This window comes from Anolis sagrei, chromosome 3 (assembly GCF_037176765.1).
Source record: "Anolis sagrei isolate rAnoSag1 chromosome 3, rAnoSag1.mat, whole genome shotgun sequence".
NCBI classification, from domain to species: Eukaryota; Metazoa; Chordata; class Lepidosauria; order Squamata; family Dactyloidae; genus Anolis; species Anolis sagrei.
In genome coordinates this window covers 82,520,722-82,544,872 of record NC_090023.1, presented here as the reverse complement: position 1 = coordinate 82,544,872, position 24,151 = coordinate 82,520,722, and the positions used below count along the sequence as shown (strand labels likewise).

At 38.3% G+C, this 24,151-nt stretch overlaps 2 protein-coding genes and 1 long non-coding RNA gene across 18 annotated transcripts in view; 2 read left to right on the top strand and 1 right to left on the bottom strand.

Moving 5' to 3' along the window:
- LOC132771755 (uncharacterized) overlaps positions 1-6,933 on the top strand; it is a 100,313-nt gene extending 93,380 nt beyond the window's left edge. For both annotated transcript variants that reach the window (XR_010909660.1, XR_009631112.2), the window contains exon 4: positions 6,295-6,933. This is a non-coding gene — a long non-coding RNA (uncharacterized lncRNA). The remainder of the gene's footprint in view (positions 1-6,294) is intronic.
- The window catches only part of DMD (dystrophin), a 1,568,405-nt gene that overhangs the window by 417,796 nt on the left and 1,126,458 nt on the right, over positions 1-24,151 (bottom strand). For all 15 annotated transcript variants that reach the window (XM_067466757.1, XM_067466754.1, XM_060770144.2 and 12 more), the window contains one exon: positions 18,174-18,282. In XM_067466757.1, the coding sequence (XP_067322858.1) occupies positions 18,174-18,282 (109 nt within the window). The remainder of the gene's footprint in view (positions 1-18,173; positions 18,283-24,151) is intronic.
- LOC137096539 (uncharacterized) lies at positions 7,715-15,391 on the top strand. The gene is given in 1 exon segment (XM_067466200.1): positions 7,715-15,391. A coding segment is annotated over 1 exon segment (5,358 nt). The 5' UTR covers positions 7,715-8,972; the 3' UTR covers positions 14,331-15,391.

Sequence of the window (24,151 nt, the reverse complement as noted above, 5' to 3'; positions counted from 1 at the left end):
TCCTTGCCTTTTGCCGCGCAAGTGCAGTCGAAGCGTTTTTTTTCTCCTCCTCTCTCCTGCGGCTCTCTTTCCCCTCCCTGCCTCCTTCCTTCCTTCCTCTCTGTGTCCAAGAGAGCGGCTGTTCCTTCAATCTCTGACCCCCCCTTTTTTTCTTCTTCTTTTCCTTTCTTTGTTTTCCTGACTTTCTTCTTCTCCTTCAAGCCTCACTTGTAGCCTCGGGGCCAACCAACCATCATGGCTGCAGCTTCCAAAAGAGATACAGAATGAGAGGGAAATGGGAAGCAAAGGGAGGGGGGGAAAAGGATGGGAGGGGGAGGGAGAAAAAGGAACAGTGCCCCCAAGAGTCATCTAGTCCAGCCCCTTTTGGGAAATGTGAGAAGCACAATGTAACCACTCCTGACAGATAGCCAGCCTCAGTTTAATAATAATAATAATAATAATAATAATAATAGAAGTGCATTTACATCTGGAGAGCACTGTGAACCAAAACAAAGATGAATGTGGACCAAACTTGGAAAGAAAACTCAATATGGTCAAATTTGAACATGGTGGAGTTTGGGGAAGACCTTGACGTTTGGGAGTTGCTGGCATTTATAGTTCATCTGTAATCAATCTCAGAAGGGGGGCGAAGGGCCCGTCGCTCTTTCATGCCACGTGCTGCCGTTTTGGTGCCTTTTTGTGCCATTTTCGGCACTCTGGGTGGCCCATGGGCTACAGGGAAGGCGGGGGGGGGGGGGGGTGATGGATGGCCCTGGGTCAAGCCACTGTGGAACAGTCCCATGGTCCTCACACCGGCGGGCTTTCAGCCAGGGAAGAGGAGTCCTCTCTGCCTGCAACTGCTCCAGGGAAAGGCGGGCCAGACCTCTCCCAGGCGCAGTTGCTATAGAAGCCTCAGCACCAGCAACATGGCGACGGAGTGGAGAAGCCCGCTCCTGCTTCTGCTCCCTGGCTTGAGGCTCGAAGAGGCTTTGAGCAAGTGAGTAGGAAGAGGCCCCTCTGCCTCCGTCGCCGTTGGTCAGGCTGGCATTTGAATTGTAAAGGACGATGAGGAGCTGTGGCTGGCTCTGGGAGGCCTAGCAGCTGTTGCCGCCACAAGTTCTGCCGCGAGATGATGGAGCTCTCTTACATGCACGTGCACTCCCCCCACAGCTGCATGCATGCGCTCTGGTGGCTTCTCCTTTTATTAAGGATTTGTAAGTTGTTTTCAGTTTTATTTTATTTTTATGATTGATGGTCACACCTTGTATGGTGAGGAGTTTTGTTCCCAAATTTGGTGGGTATTGGCCCAGCGGCTCTTTTGTTTTTAAGCCACTCATTATGACATGAGCATTTATATATATATAGATTTGCAAGACTGCTACATCTCTTTATATGCCCTATAATCCCATGAATCTTCTCCATTCCAAAGAGAAGCATTCAAAATACATCTCATTTCAAATTATAGGTGATAAGAATACAGCCTTAAAAGAGTTCACTAAGAACTGTCTGGGCTGTTCCTTTTTATGATCTAGGTAATTTAGACCTTCCTGTGCCATTTCAGTGTGAAGTAAATGGGGAGCCTGATAATTTGTTGCTCATGATATTTAAATCTACTGATTTGTGCAAAATAATTTCATAGTTGAAAAATCTAAGTCAAAATACCTGTATTTTGACAAAATACCAAAGGAGGACTTCGGCATTCAACCTGGAATAGTTAGGGTGCAATAAAACATGAGTGTGGAAAATCTCTATATTGTGTTTTGCCAGTAAGTCAAGGATTTAGTTTACACTCATCTTTCTGGGTCAATGAACACTGACTGAGATGCAGCCATGACATCTCTTACCACAGAGATAGAGGAGGAAGATGAATAGAGGTAGTTTATGACAGCTGTTTCCCAACACAACACAACAGTTAGCTCTACAGGGAACAGTCCTTGTTACAGAGAAGCTGGTAAAACAAGCCAATTCCAGATAAGAATAGACATGAAAGCGAGATAAGAATAGCAAATAGCTAAACTAAAACTGTTTCTCTTTTTTTTAATGAAAGCACGTGAAAGACTCCTGATTAAATGTGAGGTTAGCAGTCACAATAAATTTATATTTATTGCAGTTGATCCCCGTTAAATGTATTTTCATACATATTAACTCTGCAGGGTGATATAGGAAGGGAAGAGTGGAAAAGATGTCAGCTCTTTATACACACATAAGTATGACAGATATTAATTTTATGATTTGCTAAGAATGTATAACTTGCTTTATATAAAACACAGCTATATAGCAGAATAATATGTGTCATTTGTACTACCTTGAGTTCATTAGTGTTTGTTCAAAATCCACTGGGCAGGCAGATATTGGAAATCTACTAATCATGCACAAACCCACCTTTCTGCTCCAGAATTTAATTTCTCATGGATTCATATGGAAAGCATACAAGCAGGATATGAAGGCAAAAACATCTGCTTTTGTTCCCCAATGGCATGCAGGAGCATTCTGTTTTACACCACAGATGTTGTATGCAGCAGCATGACTTATTAGCCGTTGATGTGTAATATTATACCAGTGTTAGCCTACAAGGTACAACTTCATAAGTAAAAACCACTGAAGACTGGCATCACAGGATGCATGTTGGGGTAAGAATCTTATATCAGATCCTGTTCCTTGTCTTTATTCAATATTATAGCACGATACAAGGTAGTATAAATATTCTCATTAAATTAAAAATCAATCTTCCTTCCCCTCTTCCCACTCTGCACTGGTATACAAAAGTACAGGATTACAGCTAATTCTACTTTCAATCAAAACAAAACATCAGCACACAAAATACTGACAATATATTTATCAGATAACTGATCACACAGCATGAAGTTTTAAAAGTCTGTGAGTCCACAAAGAGAACCATTAGTCACTGTGATGAAGTAATCACATCACCTTGCACAGAATGGATGAAAACAGATTTTATAGAGAGGAAGGAAGGGGACTGAATAAAGCAACTGATCAATAGTGTTTTCATTTAGACCCGATGCCTTAACATTTGAGATTTAATAAAATTATCGAAAGTGTATTTGTATAAATAAAAGCATTAGATGTTTCAACTTCATTCTCTCTCAGTGATTCAGTTGGAATAGAAGTGAATGGACAGCATCCAGTGCCAGTTAAAATTGCATTTAAAGGACAATGCTGGAGTAAAGAGTACCATTGTCCTCTACATCAAGACTAATTGTCAAGATATGCAGTCTGTATAATGTTTTGTAATTCTCTCCCCACTTCCTCCAAACACAATTGGATTATGGGCTTTCTCTACTAAAATTATAGTCATAGTGTTAAGGTGATATCCATCAAAACAAAAATGCTTTGCAATGGGTTCTTCCAGTATTTTGGTGGTGATTGCCGATTTATAGTCCTAGAATCCAGTTTATAGACAGTGATAGTTTTCTTGAGATATTGCATGTTACATTCAGGAAGCTGGCATTCAATCACAAATACATTAATCATGGAAAAGTGTGTTTATCTAACATAATACATTTTTACCACTGCTTCTGCTTTTAAAAGCTGATGCCACACTTGGATGCACTTTGACATGTTCCAAGATTTCATTTGATACTTTGATTTTAATTCTTCCCACCAACTTTCTCAGAGTAACTAAATTAACACAATTGAATAATACATTTTTAGTTTAGAAAGATATGATAACTTGACTTTCAAACTATTATTATTATTATTATTATTATTATTATTATTATTATTTCGTGCCAAAAGCATTGCATAAAGTAAAGCAATGCTTTTGGCTTGGAAAGAATAGCTGTTTACAAGAAACGTTGCCCAGGGGATGGCCGACTGTATTTACTCAGTCTACGAGGAGATTCTTAATATCTTTATTTGATTGTCAGGTGACAAATAGGAGATGATGGTTAGAAATCACTCAGAAAAGACTCATGGGAAGAGCATATCATTTGATGATAATGATGATAATGATTATTTATACTCCACTTTTTCTCTCCACAAGGAGACTCAAAGTGGCTATTACAGAATTATAGAGTTGGAAGAGACCACAAGGCCTATCCAATCCAACCTCTTGCCATGCAGGAAAATACAATCAATGTCCTCCCGATAAATGGCCATCCACTCTTGCTTAAAAACTGGGAGGAAAGACAAAATAATGACCTGTGCATCAAGGTCTTTCAGCTTCCTACACATAGCCTTGCAATGATGTGTGATCTTCTGAAGGCTATGCCTTGCAGTGTCATTGGTTCCCATGTTCAATTACCAAGAGCGCTATGGTCTGTGGGCTTGATAAGCCTTGTCAGCCTCTCTGTTACATCTCAGATTTTTGCCCTAGGGATACAGCAGCAGTCCTCTAGGGTCATCCTGCCAGGTCCACAAACCACAACTTCTGTTTCCCCTTCTGCATCCTTTTATTCATTTGTTCAGAACATTTGCTGTTATTTGTATACCAAGCACACTCTGTTCCACTGTTCCTTACTAGGAATAAAAGAATATGACAAATTTCCCTCAAATCAGGTTTGATTTAAGATTGATTCCATGTATGAGAGACCTCCAAAAACACCCTGTCATTAACAGCTCTGTAAATTTAGGCTGTGGATTCCTTGTATCTTTCCACCTATAATGCAATCTTCTTTTTACCAAACATTATTGTGCGAAATGCTTTAAACATGTGCGTTAAATTGAGCAGACCTCAAAAAAGATAGGACAGTAAGAACTTTTTTGTACACCAGTCTACTCATGCATGGAGCCAAGTGTCCTTTAACAGATCAATGCTGGATATGATTTTTCATGCATTAAATGGCCCTGGAAAAGAGTCAGAGTCCACTGTGAGTTTTCTTTCTGTAAATAATCAAGCTGTTTTCCACACTAAAGAATTTCTTATTTCCAGTCTTTAATACTGCAACTTTTAAAAAGTATTTTCAAATATATAATATGCAAATTTTAAAAACATAATCATAATTTCTGTAATCTAAACTTCTGCAAGAAAACAAATAGATAAATCATCTTGAATAGCAGGCACATATTCACAATAAAACACCTGTGAAAGAATTTTCAGAAATAAAGCATTGATGAAATAGTCCAAGAACTGGCTTTATAAAGGTTTAATGGCTTCTTCTATCTGTGATGTCCAAGAATTACATTTATAATATATCTATGGTTGCGGCTTTTGTAGTGGCTGGCAGTCCTGACACTGATTAAAGATTATACTTTATCTTTATAAACTGAAATATCATTAATACAGTTCCTTCTGGAAGAGACTTATTGTTTTATTCAAAACCTTTCTGAAAGATAAACTACCTTCACTTTCAATCTCCAAGAAGTTACTGTTATTGCAATATTCTCTATGAACCTCTTGAGGAGTTCTATTCAAAACGATTGATCGAATGTCACTCCCTGACCTATCCCTATCAAGGCTTACTTCAGAACATCAGAGGTGTAATGTAGTATTAAAATTTGCTTGCACAGTAATGAAAAACACTGTCAAAAACAATGCTTTCAAGATTTCTAATTTTACCAGATCTGTATTATTTGTTATATTTGCACAAGTTAGTAGTTTAACATCCAAATAAGACAGTGGACATTTTTAAATATTCAGAATAAGTTGCTCAGAAAAAGTAATATACGCTTTAAAAAAAAAGTAACTCTAGATTTTTATTAGGCAATTATTTTTAAACCCATTATTTTGAATTCTTAAACTGTAGTCTTCAAATAAAAAGGCAATACTGTATTGTATCTGTATGATACAAAAACAGTACCTCAAAGTGAAGGTCAATTAGTACATGTATATCAGGGATACTTCCTCCTTTTAAAAATTCAATTAAGGAAAAAGAATTATTGTTTTTTATTTCTTTCTGTATTGCGTGGGTTTGCATATCCTAGAACAGATTTCTAAAGTTATTAGGTTGAAATTCTTTGATTCAACTCAGTTTTGCTATTGTCTTCTACAGTATTTGTATTTTCATCTTCCACTATTCTCTCTGTTCATAGTTTCGTAATGAACATTTCTTGCATCCTCTGACTGTTAAAAATGTACGAGGTACTGTAATTAGTTTTCAAGGGTAGAACACTGTCCTTGAGGTATTCCCCTTGCAAATGAATCAGCCTATGAGTATGTGTCTCTTAGCTGACTGTCTTCTGCATGGCAACCATTTCAATTTCTAATGTTTTACAATACACTGTTCATTCAATTTAGCAGCCAGTCCACTGATGTTATCAATCAATTAAAAAGATGGGAAATAAACACACCAATGGCACATTGAATATAAGCATTGAATATAAACATTGTTATTTGCAAATGCTTTGTGCCTACAGGAGGAACTGAGGCAAAAGTAGAAAAAGAAAAGATAATAATTGACATAGGCCACACATTTACTGATAGTGACCTTGAAGACATCTTAAATAAGAAGAACAAGGATTTTAAAAGTCTGACAGCTCACACTGCTGAAATAACTACAACAAGTCTGTCTGCTGAAAAGAAGTCATGAGATAAAGGAAAGCATAAAATCCAAGGTAGGTGACTTATCCCTTTCTTGACATCCTGTGGACAACCTCTCATAATGGAGCATAAAAGGTGATTGCTTTCCTTATGCTGGGCTATAGAAGCAATCTCAAGTTAGAGCAATGTTAGAACAACATCTACTACAATGATTACCCTTGTCCACTGATGAAATTGTAGAAGTGTTGATTAGAGGGAAGAAGATCCTCTTCAGGTATGCTCCAAGTCTTGTTAACTCATCCACCAAGATCAGCTAGCAATAGTTTGGAAGGCCCAAGTGAAGTCACCTACTTGTCCCAACCATATACTTGTTCTCATTTGTCATGATGTTCTCTTGATCTCACCAAGAGTATCTGGGCTTAAGTGTTGTATCTAGCTTGTTGCATTTTGAAAGTATTCTGGCCTATTAAGGGAAATTGCTCTAGATTTAATTTTGATTTCAGTTCTATGTACAGCAAAACCCCAAAGGTGTAAAAGCCTTTTGATTTTTTATCTTTTTCCTTGAGAAAAGTGGCTCTTCTTTAGTTCTGGGACACATTGATGTCAAAGTTCTAGTGAAGCCAGTATTTTTGATGACAGAATGCCACTTTTTGTCATACACATGGGCATTTCCACCAAGTAAACAAAAATGTAATTTTTACATTATGATTTGAATCACTATGATGCTTACTAGTCTATGAAAGCTATGCCTTAAAGAGATGTTAAACAAGAGATGTTACATTTGTTGAAAACATTCTAACTGTTATAAAGTTGACTTCAATTTATGGTGCTGACACTAAGAAGAGGTCACATTTGTTCATCATACAAAGTACAGTAATAGATAGATAGATAGATAGTAGAAATTATTCAGAACTCTTTGAAGAGCCTGGCAACAAGTTACATATGAAGAAGTAACTATTTTTGCTCATTAAGTCAAAGTTCAGGTTTATGTTTATTCAGTTAGATAGTGCTGTAACAAATCTATGAGCTATAGTCAAAGATTAAGCTAAAAAGGCTCACGAAACACACAAAAATTGTCTGTGAAGTAGCTAATTATACTTTCATTCAAACAGTTTTGAAAGTATAGTATTCAGATTATTTTCAATATTTTACCCTGTTGTTGGAGCCCATGCTGTGAATGACCTCCAAAGATTCCTCAAGCTATTGTGGTGGCTGTATGAAGAAAAATAACAATTATAATTTGAAATAAAAATAATGAGAAGTGAGGGGTTACCTGTTTGTTTCTGAGAAGGAAAGTAGAATCTTTGGTAGAAGAGAAAACGACAGATGGCATAAAGGACAGGAGGCTGAAGGGACCTAATCTTGTGTCAATATTTGAATAGGCCAGGAGCTATTTGTGGAAGGTCAAAAATGTTGGGGCCAAGTACAAAGTTAATTATTATTAACCCAGGGAGAAGCGAACATCTGAAGATATGGTATAACAGCGCCACCTCCTGTCTGGTTGATGTAAATAGCAGGCAATTAAATACACCTTTTAAATGGAGCAATTGAAAAAACTAATATATTATGAATGTATTGTGAATGTATTGTGGGGGAAATTAAGGAGAATTAATAAGGAAAATGCTTGTTTTGAATAAATTGAAGAGATATATATGAAGACGTATGTATGAAGAGAAATATATGAAATGATGATTCATTCTAAAGATTATGTAAGTCCTCTGGGAATGTAGTCAGCTGATGGAAGGGAAAATAGTGGATCTTGCCAACAAATGTTCTTGGCTGCGATTCCTCGAGGACAAACGGATGTTGATTAGATTGTGTAAATGTCAGGATTTTTCTGCGCATGTGTAACCCTGAGAATCATGCTATAAATGCTGGAGCAAATCTGACTTCCAGTGTGTGTCAGATATTGTATTCTGGACACCCAATCAGGCCTGATTGAATAAAAAGCCTGGAATCTGTTGCTGTCTCCCTTCTCTTCCTTCCTGATTGCATTCATCTGATCCTGGGTAACAAACCTGCTGCTACAAATGGGGGCTCTCCGGGATCTGAATCAACAGTGAAGGAACAGAAACGAAGTCTTTTGAGGACTTGATTGCCACCACTCAGCGGGCCAGGTAAGACGACGATCAGAAGGGGCGAAACGGGTACCCATTGAAAGAAACGACCCGGCTGATCCTCGCCTTCCCTGCCCTTTAGACTGGGGTATATTGAGACTGGGGTATATTGATTCCACGGCACAGGTAAAGGAAAAGGCTAGCCTTAAAGGAACAGGAAAAGGAGGTACATGGGAAGTACCTGGGGAATATTTCACTGTGTGATTACTGCAGAAATCAAGTGAAAACCCCTCGAGTGACGTTTTCGCACAGAAATCGCACTCACAGGTTAAAGGAACACACTTTCAGGGGAAAGTGATAAGGTTGTTTTGTGTGTGTATTTTGGTTTATGAAATATTGTGTTGTTGCTTCTTTGCTTCTGTATTTTCCATTCTTTATGCTTTCTGTGCTTAATACTTTGTTTTAAAAAAAAAAAAAAAAGGAGAAAAATATAGAAAATGGGTGGTATACCAAGTAAAAAGTCTTTAACTGCTCTTGAATGCATGGTGGAGAATTTCTCAAAATTTAGGGAATTAACTCAAACACCAGGATGTAATAGCCCCCAGAAATTGAGATCTCTTTGTGAACTAGACTGGGTGCAATTTAATACCGGGTGGCCAGGTGAAGGAAGTTATGATTTAAAAGATATCAGAACAGTTGTGAGAATAACAGCAGAGGTTCATCCGGATCAATTTCCATATGCAGAGGCATGGGAAAATGCTATCATTACACAGCCCGCATGGTTAAAGAAATGTCAAAACAAAGAATGTGCTGTTTTTGTAGCTTTAACTAATTTGAAAAAGCCTCAGGCAGATAAAAAGAAAAGAAGATTTGGAATTTTTCCTTGTCCTGAGGAAGAAGTGAGTAACCCTCCTCCTTATGTTCCTATGTACCCACAGTTAAAAGCCATTGACAATAAAAGGGCAACTTTGGTTCCTCAGGCAACTTCTTTAACCACACCAGCAGCTTCTGATACCTCTCCTGGGGAATCTAAAAAGTCACCTTTAATAGATCTAGCATCTGCAAGCAGATGGCTTCAGAATATAACAGAAGAATTTTTGCGAGATAGTCCCATAGCTGGAAGAACTAGAAGCCATAGTAATCCAAACCCAAAGATTGCTTTTCAATTGCCTTTAAGATCAATGGTCCAATATGTACAAGAGATAGATAACAAAGGAGAATTAACCCTAACTCCAAAAACCACTTACCAGCATGTGCCTTTTACCACTTCAGATTTGTTAAATTGGAAGTCTAATAATCCTCCTTATACTGAAAACCCTCAGCCACTTATAAATTTGTGCGAAACAATAATGGCTAGCCACCAGCCAGATTGGTCAGATTGCCAACAGCTATTGCAGGCTCTCTTCACATCTGAAGAGCGAAGAAGAATCCTTAATCAAGGAACCCAACTAGCACAGATATATGCTGCTGAAAAGACAAGTTATAATCCCATTGAATGGGCTGCAGGGGCATTTCCTTTGACAAATCCAAACTGGGATCCTAATATAAGCCGAGAGATGGAATATATAGTCAGATACAGGGAATTTTTAATGGAAGCTTTGAAGAAGGGACCCCAAAAGGTGATCAACCTCAAGAAGATACAGGAAGTAATGCAAGGAAAAGATGAAAGTCCAGGTGCTTATTTAGAGAGATTATTGGAAGCTTACCGAAAGTATAGTCCCTATGATCCTGAATCAAAAGATGGATCTGCATTATTAAATACTTCATTTGTTACTCAATCAGCCCCAGACATCCGTAGAAAGTTGCAGAAGCAAGATGGGTTTGCAGGGATGAATCTGTCCCAGTTAATTGAAATAGCTACCAAAGTATTCATCCATAGGGACGAAGCAGAAAAAAGAGAGAGAAAGAAAATAAGAGAGGAGGATCATAAGATTTTTTTGAACCTTCTAGATGAAAGAGATAAATTGAAAGAATCTGAAAGTGGAAACAGAAGGAAAAGAGGAATGTGGCAGAAGGAAAGAAGAGGAGGACGAGGGATGCCCCTGGGAAGACACCAGTGTGCCATTTGTCGTCAAGAAGGTCATTGGAAGAACGAGTGCCCATCTGCTCAAGGAACGGTAGGAATACAAAGGGGAATGCCATCCCAGAGAGGACATTGGAGAGGAAGAGGCCGGGGAGGAGGCCACCAAGGGGGATATGCTAACCTGGTTCCTGGGGCTAGATATGGAGAAAAAAGAGAAGAAGAATTTGTTGGGATGGTTGGATTAGGAGAAGACTGGACGGAATAGGACAGACCGGCCCCCTTATGCCTAGGCCCGGGGGAGCCACTGGTCAAAATGAATGTTGAGGGCCAGGAAATGACTTTTCTAGTAGATACGGGAGCTGACCACTCTGTGGTAACCAAGCCAGTGGCCCCTGAAAATGGACTAGAACTTAATGTGGTTGGAGCCACCGGTCAAAGACAAAGTTATCCTATGTTACAAAGCAGAAAATGTGATTTAGCAAACCAACAAGTGATGCATGAATTCTTATATATACCTGAATGCCCAATCTCTTTATTAGGAAGAGATTTGCTTTGCAAAATGAGAGCAATATTAGCATTTGAAGACAATGGGACAATGGAAATGACTGTTAGAAAGGGACTTTATACTTTGATTTGTCCTATGTCAGAGGAATGGAGAATATTTACTGTTTGTGAGGAAAGTACTGAAGAATGGAAGAGATATGGAGTTCCAGGTGTATGGGCAGAAGACAATCCACCTGGCTTGGCCCGGTGTGTTCCACCTGTACAGATAGAAGTAAAACCAGGGATGGGACCTGTGGCTATTCGACAATATCCCATACCTCGAAAAGCTGTAGAAGGGATCAATTTGCATCTGAGCAAGTTACTTGAATATGGGATCCTAAGAGAATGTAGGTCTCCTTGGAACACCCCTCTTTTACCATTACAAAAGCCAGGAACACAAGACTTTCGTCCGGTGCAGGATTTAAGAGCTATAAATCAAGTTACAGTAACCATACATCCTGTAGTGCCCAATCCATATGTACTTTTAAGTTTAATACCAGCAGCTGCTACCCATTTTACAGTCCTGGATTTGAAAGATGCATTTTTTTGTATACGCCTTGAAACCAATAGTCAGCCCATTTTTGCTTTTCAATGGGAAAACCCTACAACCGGAGCAAAAGTCCAATATACTTGGACTCGTTTGCCTCAAGGTTTTAAAAACAGCCCGACGATATTTGGAACTGCATTGGCTCAGGATTTACAAGGGTTCCCATCTGACCCTAAAAATAGGGTGCTTTTACAATATGTGGATGATCTTCTTTTGGCAGCCACGTCACAAGAAGAGTGTTACAGGGCGACTAAGGAACTATTACATCTACTTTATGAAAAAGGATACAAGGTTTCTAAAAAGAAGGCCCAGCTGTGTAAAACTGATGTCAAATATTTGGGTTTTCGTGTGTCACAAGGAAAGAGACAATTAGAAATTGAAAGGAAACAAGCAGTTTGTGCCATCCCCACCCCCACCAGTAGGCGTCAAGTGCGAGAATTCTTGGGGAGTGCGGGGTTTTGCAGAATTTGGATACCGAACTTTGCTATCATGGCAAGACCTCTTTATGAAGCTACTAAGGGGGGTGAAAAGGAACCATTTAATTGGACCCCCGAATGCGCCCAAGCATTTGCCCAGTTAAAACAAGCTCTGGTGCAAGCACCTGCATTGGGCCTGCCAGATTTGGAGAAGCCATTTACCCTTTATGTTGGTGAACGAGATGGAATAGCAGTGGGGGTGCTTACCCAGCTACTAGGAACATGGGCAAGACCAGTAGCCTACTTGTCCAAACAAATAGACAAGGTAGCAAAGGGTTGGCCATCTTGTCTACGTGCTGTAGCTGCTACGGCCTTGCTGACTCAAGAAGCTGATAAGTTGACTTTAGGACAAGAATTGGTAGTTATGGTTCCTCACTCAGTAACAGCTATTATGGAATATAGAGGACATTATTGGTTCACAAATAGCCGTATGTTGAAATATCAGACCTTGTTATGTGAGAACCCTCGAATCAAGTTACAGGTTTGCAGTACATTAAATCCTGCTTCACTCCTGCCTATTGAAGGAGAATTACTTCAACATAATTGTTTGGAAACTATGGATGAGATATATTCCAGTAGGCCTGACCTAAAAGATCAACCTTGGCCTAAGGCGGATGCTACTCTTTTTACAGATGGAAGCAGTTTTGTTGAAAATGGACAAAGGTATGCTGGATATGCTGTAGTAACTGCAACCACTGTGTGGGAAGCAGAACCACTTCCTCTAAACACCTCAGCTCAAAAGGCAGAACTGATAGCCCTAATTAGAGCTCTTGAATTGTCAGAAGGAAAAACAGTCAACATTTATACAGATTCAAAATATGCATTTACTACTCTGCATGCACATGGAGCTTTATATAAAGAAAAGGGTCTATTAAATTCTGCTGGGAAAGAAATACGACATAGTGAGACCATTCTGAGATTGTTAGATGCTGTCTGGATTCCTGCTAAAGTAGCAGTGATGCATTGTAAAGGACATCAATATGGCGAGGATCCTGTGACCTTTGGAAACCGATATGCTGACACTACCGCAAAGGCCGCGGCCCGGAAGGGACGAGGACAAGAGCCGGTCATGGCCCCTTTGCAGGTAAGAGACTGGTTAAGGAAAGATGATTTGTTATATACTCCAGAGGAAGAACAATGGGCCCAGCGTGAGAAAGCTGTAAGGAAAAATGGATGGTTGGTGTTGCCTGACCAGAGGCTGTTTGTACCCAGACAGATAGCTTGGGAAATGATTAAGGAGGCACACCAGGAAACCCATATGGGAAAAACAGCTTTGGCCTCACTAATGGGACGACAACTTTACATAAATGGGCTCACTGCCCTAACAGGAATAGCCTCAGCCAGATGTCATATTTGTGCTGAAAATAACCCCAGAACAGGACCACTGCCACCTCCAGGGGTTCAATATCAAGGAAATACACCTTTTGAATCTTTAGTAGTAGATTTCACTGAAATGCCAAAGTGTGGGCCTCATAAGTATTTGCTTGTGTTTGTATGTACTCATTCTGGATGGCCTGAAGCATATCCAACTAGAACTGAAAAGGCGGCTGAAGTGTCAAGGGCACTTCTTAGAGACATCATCCCAAGATATGGGATTCCTTTGCACATTGGTTCAGATAATGGACCAGCTTTTGTATCAGAAGTCTTACAGTCCTTGGTCCAACTATTGGGGACGAAATGGAAGTTGCATTGTGCATATCGACCTCAGAGCTCAGGAAAAGTAGAAAGGATGAATCAAACTCTAAAAGGAAAATTATCAAAAATGTGTCAAGAGACTCGCTTGCCATGGACTAGGTTACTGCCTATAGCCTTGCTCCATATTAGATGTACTCCTACTAAGTTTTTGGGCCTGTCCCCGTTTGAACTTATGTATGGAAGACCTCCCCTTGGATTGAGGCATCTTCAAGGAGATATTAATCAATTGGGACAGCAAGCATTAAAAAGGGATGTTCAAGCATTAGGGCTGGCCATAGCCCAACTTCAACAATACACTGAAGAACTAAGACCACCTTGGCCAGCTACTCCTTTACACTCCTTCCGCCCGGGGGACTCAGTGCTGATTAAGGATTGGAGACTAGAACCGTTAAGACCAAAATGGAAAGGGCCTTTTACTGTCTTGCTTTCAACTCCCACAGCTGTCAAAGTGGAAGGAATCAAAGCCTGGATCCATTACACCAGAATAAAAAAGGCACCATCTGAGTGGACTGCGACTCCTGAACAGAAAGATCTCCTGAGACTTCATACCGTCAAACCAACAGCGCCATGAGACCCAGAAAGAGGACTACGGCTCTGGTTTTGACCACATACCTGGAAGCTGGTCAAATAAATCAGACAGAAGATTGAGGAGCACTGTGGAAGTGCCGACGTGTATGGGACATTCTTCAATAATTGTGATAAATGATTCTGTTTGATTGTGTTAAAATTATTGTTATTCTTTTCTTGCTTTAAAATAAGGATCTGACATCCTGAGTTTGCGATGCTACTGTGGAACATTCGCTCGCAAAAAGGGGGGAATGTGGTGGCTGTATGAAGAAAAATAACAATTATAATTTGAAATAAAAATAATGAGAAGTGAGGGGTTACCTGTTTGTTTCTGAGAAGGAAAGTAGAATCTTTGGTAGAAGAGAAAACGACAGATGGCATAAAGGACAGGAGGCTGAAGGGACCTAATCTTGTGTCAATATTTGAATAGGCCAGGAGCTATTTGTGGAAGGTCAAAAATGTTGGGGCCAAGTACAAAGTTAATGATTATTAACCCAGGGAGAAGCGAACATCTGAAGATATGGTATAACAGCGCCACCTCCTGTCTGGTTGATGTAAATAGCAGGCAATTAAATACACCTTTTAAATGGAGCAATTGAAAAAACTAATATATTATGAATGTATTGTGAATGTATTGTGGGGGAAATTAAGGAGAATTAATAAGGAAAATGCTTGTTTTGAATAAATTGAAGAGATATATATGAAGACGTATGTATGAAGAGAAATATATGAAATGATGATTCATTCTAAAGATTATGTAAGTCCTCTGGGAATGTAGTCAGCTGATGGAAGGGAAAATAGTGGATCTTGCCAACAAATGTTCTTGGCTGCGATTCCTCGAGGACAAACGGATGTTGATTAGATTGTGTAAATGTCAGGATTTTTCTGCGCATGTGTAACCCTGAGAATCATGCTATAAATGCTGGAGCAAATCTGACTTCCAGTGTGTGTCAGATATTGTATTCTGGACACCCAATCAGGCCTGATTGAATAAAAAGCCTGGAATCTGTTGCTGTCTCCCTTCTCTTCCTTCCTGATTGCATTCATCTGATCCTGGGTAACAAACCTGCTGCTACACTATATGCACAGAGTAAATTGAATTGGAAAGCTTTGTTACATGGATTTCAAAAGAGTAGCCATTTGTTTGAACAGTTTGTCTCTTATATTATTTTTATTAGGTGAGCTTGTTTTTCAGCTTGTGTCAGCTATATTGAAAACAAAACTTGTCTTGAAACTTGAGTCTTGATAATTGCTCAAATAAACTACTACAATCAATTCTGGTCTAAATGGTATTTATTAAAACAAGTTTCATGTATCACAAAACTTGCCTTCTCACTGAATTATTATTGGTCAACACACATTTTGGTACCTCAAATGTTAACCCTGTTTCTATATATATTTAACCTGTTGATTCCAAAAATAGCACCAGCTTTCCTCTATCAACTCTAATCTTTGAGATACAAAACATACGTCATTTACATAAGTCACTATCTCCTTGCTATAGAAAACCGTATCAAAGAAACTAGAACTGATGTGTTTATCCAATGCAAGTTTCTGAATCAGTGTCCCAAACAACCCAAACAACCCAAAGATACCAAGATCTTCTTTTGGGGGGAATGGGGGTGAGTGGTCTGTGTGCTGGCACGGCTGTGCCAGGAGATTTGATTTTTTTTCTTGCACTGTTAGTTTGTTTGAATTTATTTGGGGCTTGCATTTTGCAGTTGGGTAGCTTTCCCCAGGTTGCAATCATAGGACCAACAACCTATCAATCATAATTAGAGCCTTTAGATCCGCCCCTTTCCCCAGCTTTGCTGGAAAATAGAGGAATGGTTCCACAGCCTTTGTGGGGCAAATCTACAGGACACCAGCTTGGCAGATCTACAGCAACCATTGCCTGGTTAGGGACCACTCGGGCTATCCATAACGCAGCTTGGAGCCAGGAGTTGGGGCCTCATGCCAGCAGGGCAGGCCCGTAGCCAGGATTTTGTTTCGGGGGGGGGGGTAGTTTTTCAAGATTATAAAGCATTTAATTCATTTGTTCGAAGATTTAAGCCTTAATAAAGAACATTGTTGATCTTATTTTGAGCCTCTACAGAACTTTGTGTTGGGAAACCTATGGGACTCTTTAGCTGAGGCACCCCGACGTCCCGTTGGGCATACAGAAAGCACGTCCTGTAAACAGACATTGTCATAGGCCCAGTGCTCAACAGGACAGGCTGTGTTATCAGAAAATTTCTCCTTGAGATTTCTCTTGCTGGAATTGTCAGTATCGTTTCATAACAATTGAATTTTCTAAGCAAATATCACGGGGAAGGGTCAAGTATGTCCTTTGTAATTTCATATACGAACTGGATTTTATTTGAGCAATCACATGCTACATAGTTTGGGAACTGACCCAACTGTCATCCTTCATTTCCAGTGCTTGGGTGGCCTGGGGACATGGGATGGCAGTCTCCTTTATTAAGGTACATGGCTAAGTTCCTGTGGGATCACTACCGCACGTGTGCTAAGAGAAAAAGACCCTGGTTAATTACAATCCCCAGGTTGAGTAATTGTAGTACTTAAGGACAACAAGTTTTGGGCCACTCCTGAAGGAGTATAACTAGGGAGTGTTTGTTGTATGATTTTGGACTTACTGAATGTTTGTTTCTAAGCTTACTCTGTGAAAGCTGCTGGCTTGCAGCCTATTTGATGCTGGCAAGTTTGTCTTCCATGTTCCTCTCCATGAACAAGAAATGACAATTGGAAGAAGACATTTTTTTGAAGGAAATTATTGCATGAATTAAATGCAAGGACTATACGTGAGTTTGATATTCCAGAGGAACTGTGATTGTATTATTACTAAAAAGTTTGTGTTGAAGTTGCTGTTTTTTCATGAACTCTGCTGCACAAGAGTAAAATCTAAGTTTTGCTTTTCTTCTACTTGCATTGCTCATTTTTGAATATACAAAGGACCAATCTTTTGCTGGTCTACACACATCATCAAACTGTAACACCCTTTTTCCCTGTGTTGTGGAAGTCTGAAAAGTGTGTAACAGCTTAATAAATAAATCTGAACATGGATATAGCATCAGGACATTGCCCCATGTGTCCAGGACATTGCCTCACACATCCACATGTGGTCATGCACAAAGCAATTATTTGTAGATATCCAAGATTTTAGTTTACCTTAAACATAATTTAAGTATGTCAACACAATAAAAATGAAAGAATAACATCTGTTTTGTTAAATAAACCAATGAAAAGGGTGTGGAATGTTTTATGTAGTTCTACCTGGGCCAAGGGATCAGGTACATAATCATTCAGATTGTAAAAATATTCTGATAAGAATAAAGTTATGGTTTATTGTTAATTTATTTTATTTAATTCACCTTTAATGCATTTTTCCAGGAAAGAATTAAAGGCAACCTCCAGCATTTTACACAAAGTAAAGCTAACAATTACTAATAAAGAAGTTAAAAACCAACTAAGCAAGAATTCTGTTAAAAAACAAATTAAAACAGTTTAAATTATTTAAAATAGAAATAAAATTAGAATGAATGTCTAAGTTCTTTTTCTGGCTTATACCCTCCTCCACCTTGTCTTTATTTTTTTTAATTTCAAACATTTATCTTCTGTCCTTCTCTTCCCCTCCCCTCCAGGGGGGACGGGGACTCAGGGCGGTTTACAACCAACAATCATTAGATGCCAAACAAACAGTAACAGTAAAACAGTAAAAGGTAAAACATTAGTTAAAACAGTAAATTAAAACATCAGTTTAAAAGTTAACAGTTTATAAAAAATAAATTGCTTCATTTTAACATTCACCTATTAAATCTGAAAATTACTGAAACACTGAAGTACTTACCAACAGAAGAAGATACTATTCCTGGGAGCCCAGAGACTGGCTTTCCCTTTAATACTTGTATTAAATGGATTACTGCTTTCCAATCAGAATTTAAATCTTCTATTTTTTTCTGAAACAGGAAGATAAGATATATTAAAATTTTAATAAAGTACTAGGATAAGAAAATCTATTGCACTGTATCTTTTCATACAGCTTTCTGTTGAAGCAGCAGGTATGTTGATGAAGTCAAATATTAGAAAATCCAAAAGTAGAATATTCATTTGGCAATGTGTAGTTCATGTGATTTATTTGTCAAAAAATATGTGAGCTGAGAAACAAACAGTTTTATGAGATCACAAAGGTCATTTAGCCCAACTTCCTTCTGAAGCATGAATTCTATGCTTTTCATAAGTGACCATCTAGTCAGTGCTTAAAGCCTTCTTTAAAGATTCAAAGGAATCTACCACTAGTAATGTACTCCTTTTCACTGTTAAACAGCTCTAGCTCAGGAAATTTTCCTTAACATTTAATCAATATCCTTTTTTTTTTGAAGCAATACAAATATTTTTTTCTCCATCATCAATGTAATAGCCCTACAAATGTTGGAAAATTGACACCATGTCGCTACTTAATTTTATCTTTTGTCCAGACTACACATTCCCAGCTTCCTCATCCTTTCTTCCTAAGTCCCTTGTGATCTTAGCTACATTACTTTGGATGTGTTTCAATTTATCATTCCCTTGTTCACCTTCATCTGTTTCATTTCATCAGAATGAACATTGTGCTTTGAGTGGCTGAACTATTTCTTGAATCTCACTTATTCTTCTTGTTTAGTATCTATTTTGTTGACGGTAGAGTTTCTTTGTACTGTTACTTTCTTCAGCATTATTTTGAAAATCTTAGGTGCTCTTTGGAATGTTAAATGACCAGGAGCAGTGTTTCTCACTCACTAATCCTCCGGATATTTTGTATTTCAACTTCCTAAAACCCAAGGCAACATAGCTAATGGGCGGGGATTCTGAATTATCAAGTGCAAAATATATGGAAAACAATAGGTTCTAGACCAGTGATCTAGACCAGGACTTCTTAAACCTTTTACACTCATGATAACTTTCTGCCCCAGAAATTGTTACATGACCCCAGGTATACATAAATCAAACATTTAATGATAATAAAAAGTATTTGCAAGGCTTGCTAAACAGGCCAATTTCCCCTTTTGTGGGGTACAACTGAAGCATTTTCTTCAAAGACCACTGTAAACATTTCCTGATGTTGCTAAAAGATTTATGTAAATTGGTAGCATTCAGAAACCTTTTACCGAAGCCAAATTTTGTGACCCCAATATTCAACCAAGGGGACCCCATTGGGTGTCAGAATCCACAGTTTAAGAAGCAGGGATCTAAACAACATGAAGACTTCCTGATGCTCTTCTCTCCGCCAAATCTGTCAATATAATTATATTATACAGCTCAGTGACAGCAATATTTTCAGATGCAACAGTGTCTCCATTTGAATGTATAGGCACTGCTGTGTATTTTGGAAAAAAGCTGAAATATTACTGAAAGTGGGGCCAAGCCTAAAATAGTTGCAAACAGCAATCCTCCATTATCCGATTCTAGTTTGTATAGAAAATTTATCCTTTAAATATATTGTTTATCCACATGTGAATCTTTTTCTTGAAATATAATAATATCCAAACAATCTCTGCAAGTGTTGTGATTATCTCTTTAGAACAATCAAGATTTTTTCTTAGAACTTAAATGAAATTGAATGACATTACATGGAGAAAAACAGCTGCAATGTAAGTAACACAACACTATTTGTGCAAGCCCAAAAGCAATCTGAATGTGTGAAGTATAGAGGACATAATTCCACTTCAGTGACATCATGTGTGCAATGTTCTTTTGTTATCCTTACAACAGTTACTGAAGCAAAAAGAAATTAGTTCTGCAATGTGGTTAATTAAACAATCAGCAGTGTGCAATTTTAAAAAATGCAACATAGTGGAAAACAACATTTTCAGTACCTCACAAGTCACAGCAATCTCTTATATTCTGCATTGGCACATTACCTATGAGGCTCATAAATTAATGACAAAGGACAAAAAACTGTTTATCACTATGTAATCTCACCTAACAAATATGTTGAAATCCAGAATAGATGAGTTTAAAGCAAGGTTTTTAATACATAAGGGGAACTATGGGTTTGGAGCCAAACCCTACTATTCCGCCAAGTCATTTCCCCATATTTCCAGAATATTTTATCAACAGAAATCTTTGGGAAATACATCCTGGGATACCTACTTGTGTTAGAATGCAATTATTTTTTTACAGAACATAAACCAAAGGAAACAAATATTTAAAAAGGTAAACCATACAGAATAATATGTTCACAAAAACACAAAAGAAGACATTTACAAAATGGAAAGGGGGCTTTATCTGATTACCACCTTTGCAGATGCATTTACTGAGAGCACAGTAGTCCCGTCCCGTCCCCCGTGCCGTGTCTCCTTCTGGGTGTGGAACTCCCTTTTAAGGGAGGTCCAGTAAGGCCTGTATTAGCAATGGTAACTGAAGTGGTGGGCTGTATTTTCTTTTATCTAATTTTAATTTTTTAATTAGTAAGTTGTATTTCAAATAGATTTTAAATATTTTAATTCTGGTTTTAATAATAATAGATGTAATTTTTGATTAACTTTTGCACAGTAGAAGTTTTAATGTAATTTTGTTTAATTTTTTAAGTTCACATGGAGAAAGGTTGTGCACAACATAAGGAAAAAAATAAGTAAGTAAGTAAATAAACTATATATATATATCTATATATATATATATATATATATATATATGGAATCTTGAGTAAGTTTTCTGGAAAATAAAACCCAGCTAAAAAATCCAAGATTTGATCCAGACATCTCACGAATCAATACCAACAATAATATCATGATTACTGATATAGGTTGAACATCATTTATCTGAAATGATTGGGATCAGAAATCTTCCATATTTTAGGTTTTTTCAGATTTTAGAATACTTGCATGTATATAATGAGATCTCTTAAAAATAAGACCCAAATCTAAACATGACATCAAATTATGTTTCATATACAAGCAGCCTGAAAAGTAGTTTAATACATAATTATATTTTTGCATGAAGCAAAGGTTGTAGACAATGAACCACCTGAAAGAAATTTGTCGCTATTTCAACCACCTAGGGGGCATTTTTAGATTTTGAAGTATTTTGGATTTCATAATGTTGGATAAAAGATATTGAACCTGCATTACTATTTGGTTAATAAAATACAAAAAGAACAGCAAGAGAAATAGAAATAGTAGCAAGAGAAACAGTAGGTATATTAGCAAGGGAAAAGTATATATAAAACTTATAATAGGGGTCATAGGGAAACTCAGTTTCACTTTGATATATTTACTGCACGATCTTTCTTTTTTAAAAGTCTCATTGCTTTCAGTAGCTCCAAGTTGCAATATGACGTAGCTATTTAGTAAAATGTTGCTTACCTCTGGGTAACTACACACATATGACTGTACTATTTAGGTAAGAATATAACTTTAAAAATGGTTACATTTTAGACATCAGATCAAGTACATGAGAAAATTATTTATGGATCAGTTTGTATTTTCAGATTCTAGTCCAGCAAAACTAGCTCAGGTCACATGTTGAAACTTTTGCTTGGCTTGTTTCCAATGTTTTGGGAAATAAATCTACAAAAAGCTTGTGTTATAAGTAAGACTGCTTGTTTCTGGATTCTCATTTTATAAAGAATTAGGTTACATAATATCTAAGGACCCTTCTACACAGGCCCGAGAACCTGTGATATGTAATGGGTTTACCTGAGGTGTTCAAATGACACTTTAGATAAACCTGGATCTGTCATGAATAACTTTTCAATAACTTTGAAGCATAGGTTCTTTTTATTGCAATTTCCAGTGTGAGAGGATATACAGAAAAAACATTTAGACATACAATAACGTTGGACATACAGATTCTATGTAACTACATTGGATTTACAATTACATGACTAACAAACAAACAAAGGGGAATTACATTTTCACTCAACATTCACATCACATGTACATGCACTCATCCTCATGCACCCAAATATTACAATATCATTTTCTCCCTCCTCGGAGAAGCACCTGTAAGGCCAGACCCTCTTTCCTGCAGCCTGCCAAATGCAAAGCTCATTACGCCAAAACTTCAAAATGAAGAATTGCCAAAACTTATTCCCTAAGCACAGTGCCAAGGACCAGATCTCTGTTTTCCATACAGCAGAACCTGACTCTCTGCACAAAACCTAAGACTCCAAAGCACACTTCTTCCTCTTCCCTTGAGAAAGATTACCCAAAGTGACCAGACTACTTCCGTGCAAATCTGCCACTCCATGGTACACTCTCTCTCCTTCCCATGGAGCAGAGCATAGCTGGTGAACCAGACTACTCAGGTTGGTCACACGTTGAGCATTATTAGACTGAGTCTTTTATAGGAATAGTCTGTTGATGTAGTCCCAAAGTTGTAAATTAATGATAGACGTCTTCCATCCTGGCTCCATCACAGTTCCTGGCCAGATGTTGACTCTCCTTGATTGGTGTTGACTTCCTTCTTAACATAAGGAATGTTGCAAACATTTATGTTATCACTGTCGCAGTTCTTATCACAGTTTACTTTTAATTACACTCCAGCAAGCAGGTAGTTAGTCATTGCAGGCCTTAATATTTTACTGGTGCTTTCAAAATTACTAGCTCCATCCATCCTTCCATTCTTCCATTCATTTCCACACATCATATAATAATAATAATAATAATAATAATAATAATAATAATAATCTTTATTTGTACCCCGCCACCATCTCCCCAATGGGGACTTGGAGCGGCTTACATGGGGCAAGCCCAAACAACAATTACAATAAAGAACAACTGAATGCAAACTGAAAACACAAACAATAAACAATAAACAACATCATAATTACATAAAACATATGAATATACAACAATATAAATATTACATTTATCAAATCTGCACTTTGAATTTCTTGTGTCAGATCAATGTGGAATAAACTGAGATTTCACGTTAATTTGACACCTGGAAACATCCAGACCTTAAGGTACAGATCTTTGCAGGTTCCGGGCCTGTGGGGATTGATTCCCGGGACTCCTGACAGCCATCCAGGATCTTCAGGTTTCTGGAGCCCAAAGTAGCAGGAGGGCACCCACTCCTCCCCTCAGTCCCCCATTTCCCTCCCAAAAAAACTTACTGGAGGAGCCTGCTGGCAGCACAGGCCGCTCACAGATTACTCCTGGTGCTCAAAACCCACATGTCAGGTGGTGGAGGGAGGAAGTAATTTTTTGAGGGGAAAATGGGGGCGGAGGGGGGGGGCTGGATGCCATTCTGGGTCAACCTTTGTTTGACCTGGGATGGCATCTAGCCACCCCTCAAGGGTTGGGGGGGGGGGTAGACAGAAACTTAGGAGAAAGTGGGTTAAAATAACTTGCTTCCTCTTGGCTTTCTGCCCTGGCTGGAAGGCCCCTGTGGGTAGGGCTTATGCATGAATGAATGCAAATTATTATTTTCCAAGAAAAAAAGGACTATGGCTTGCATGCAGGTATTTGGTAAGCTGATAAGTTATAGTGTTTTAATCACTTTGCAAGGCAATTTGCCAATTGGGCAAAAGTCCTGGTGACAAGTCAGCAGATGGAAGAATCACTTTTTATGACAACATTTCTGTTCAAATCCATTTGAGGCCTCTACCTTAAATATATACAGAAGTAAATTTAGGACAAGACAGCCTAAGCTATTCAATCTATTGCAACCTAGCCCAGCTACCTGACCTTTACTTCACACAATAATCACAAAATGTAAGTGTCGCACTTTCTGTCCTCTGTGGCCAGATGGCTGAAATACAGCTCTTGTTTTGAAATGAACTTTTTGATGAGATGGAAGAACCTCAAAGTCAGATGAATAAATTATGTAGAAATCGTTTCAGCT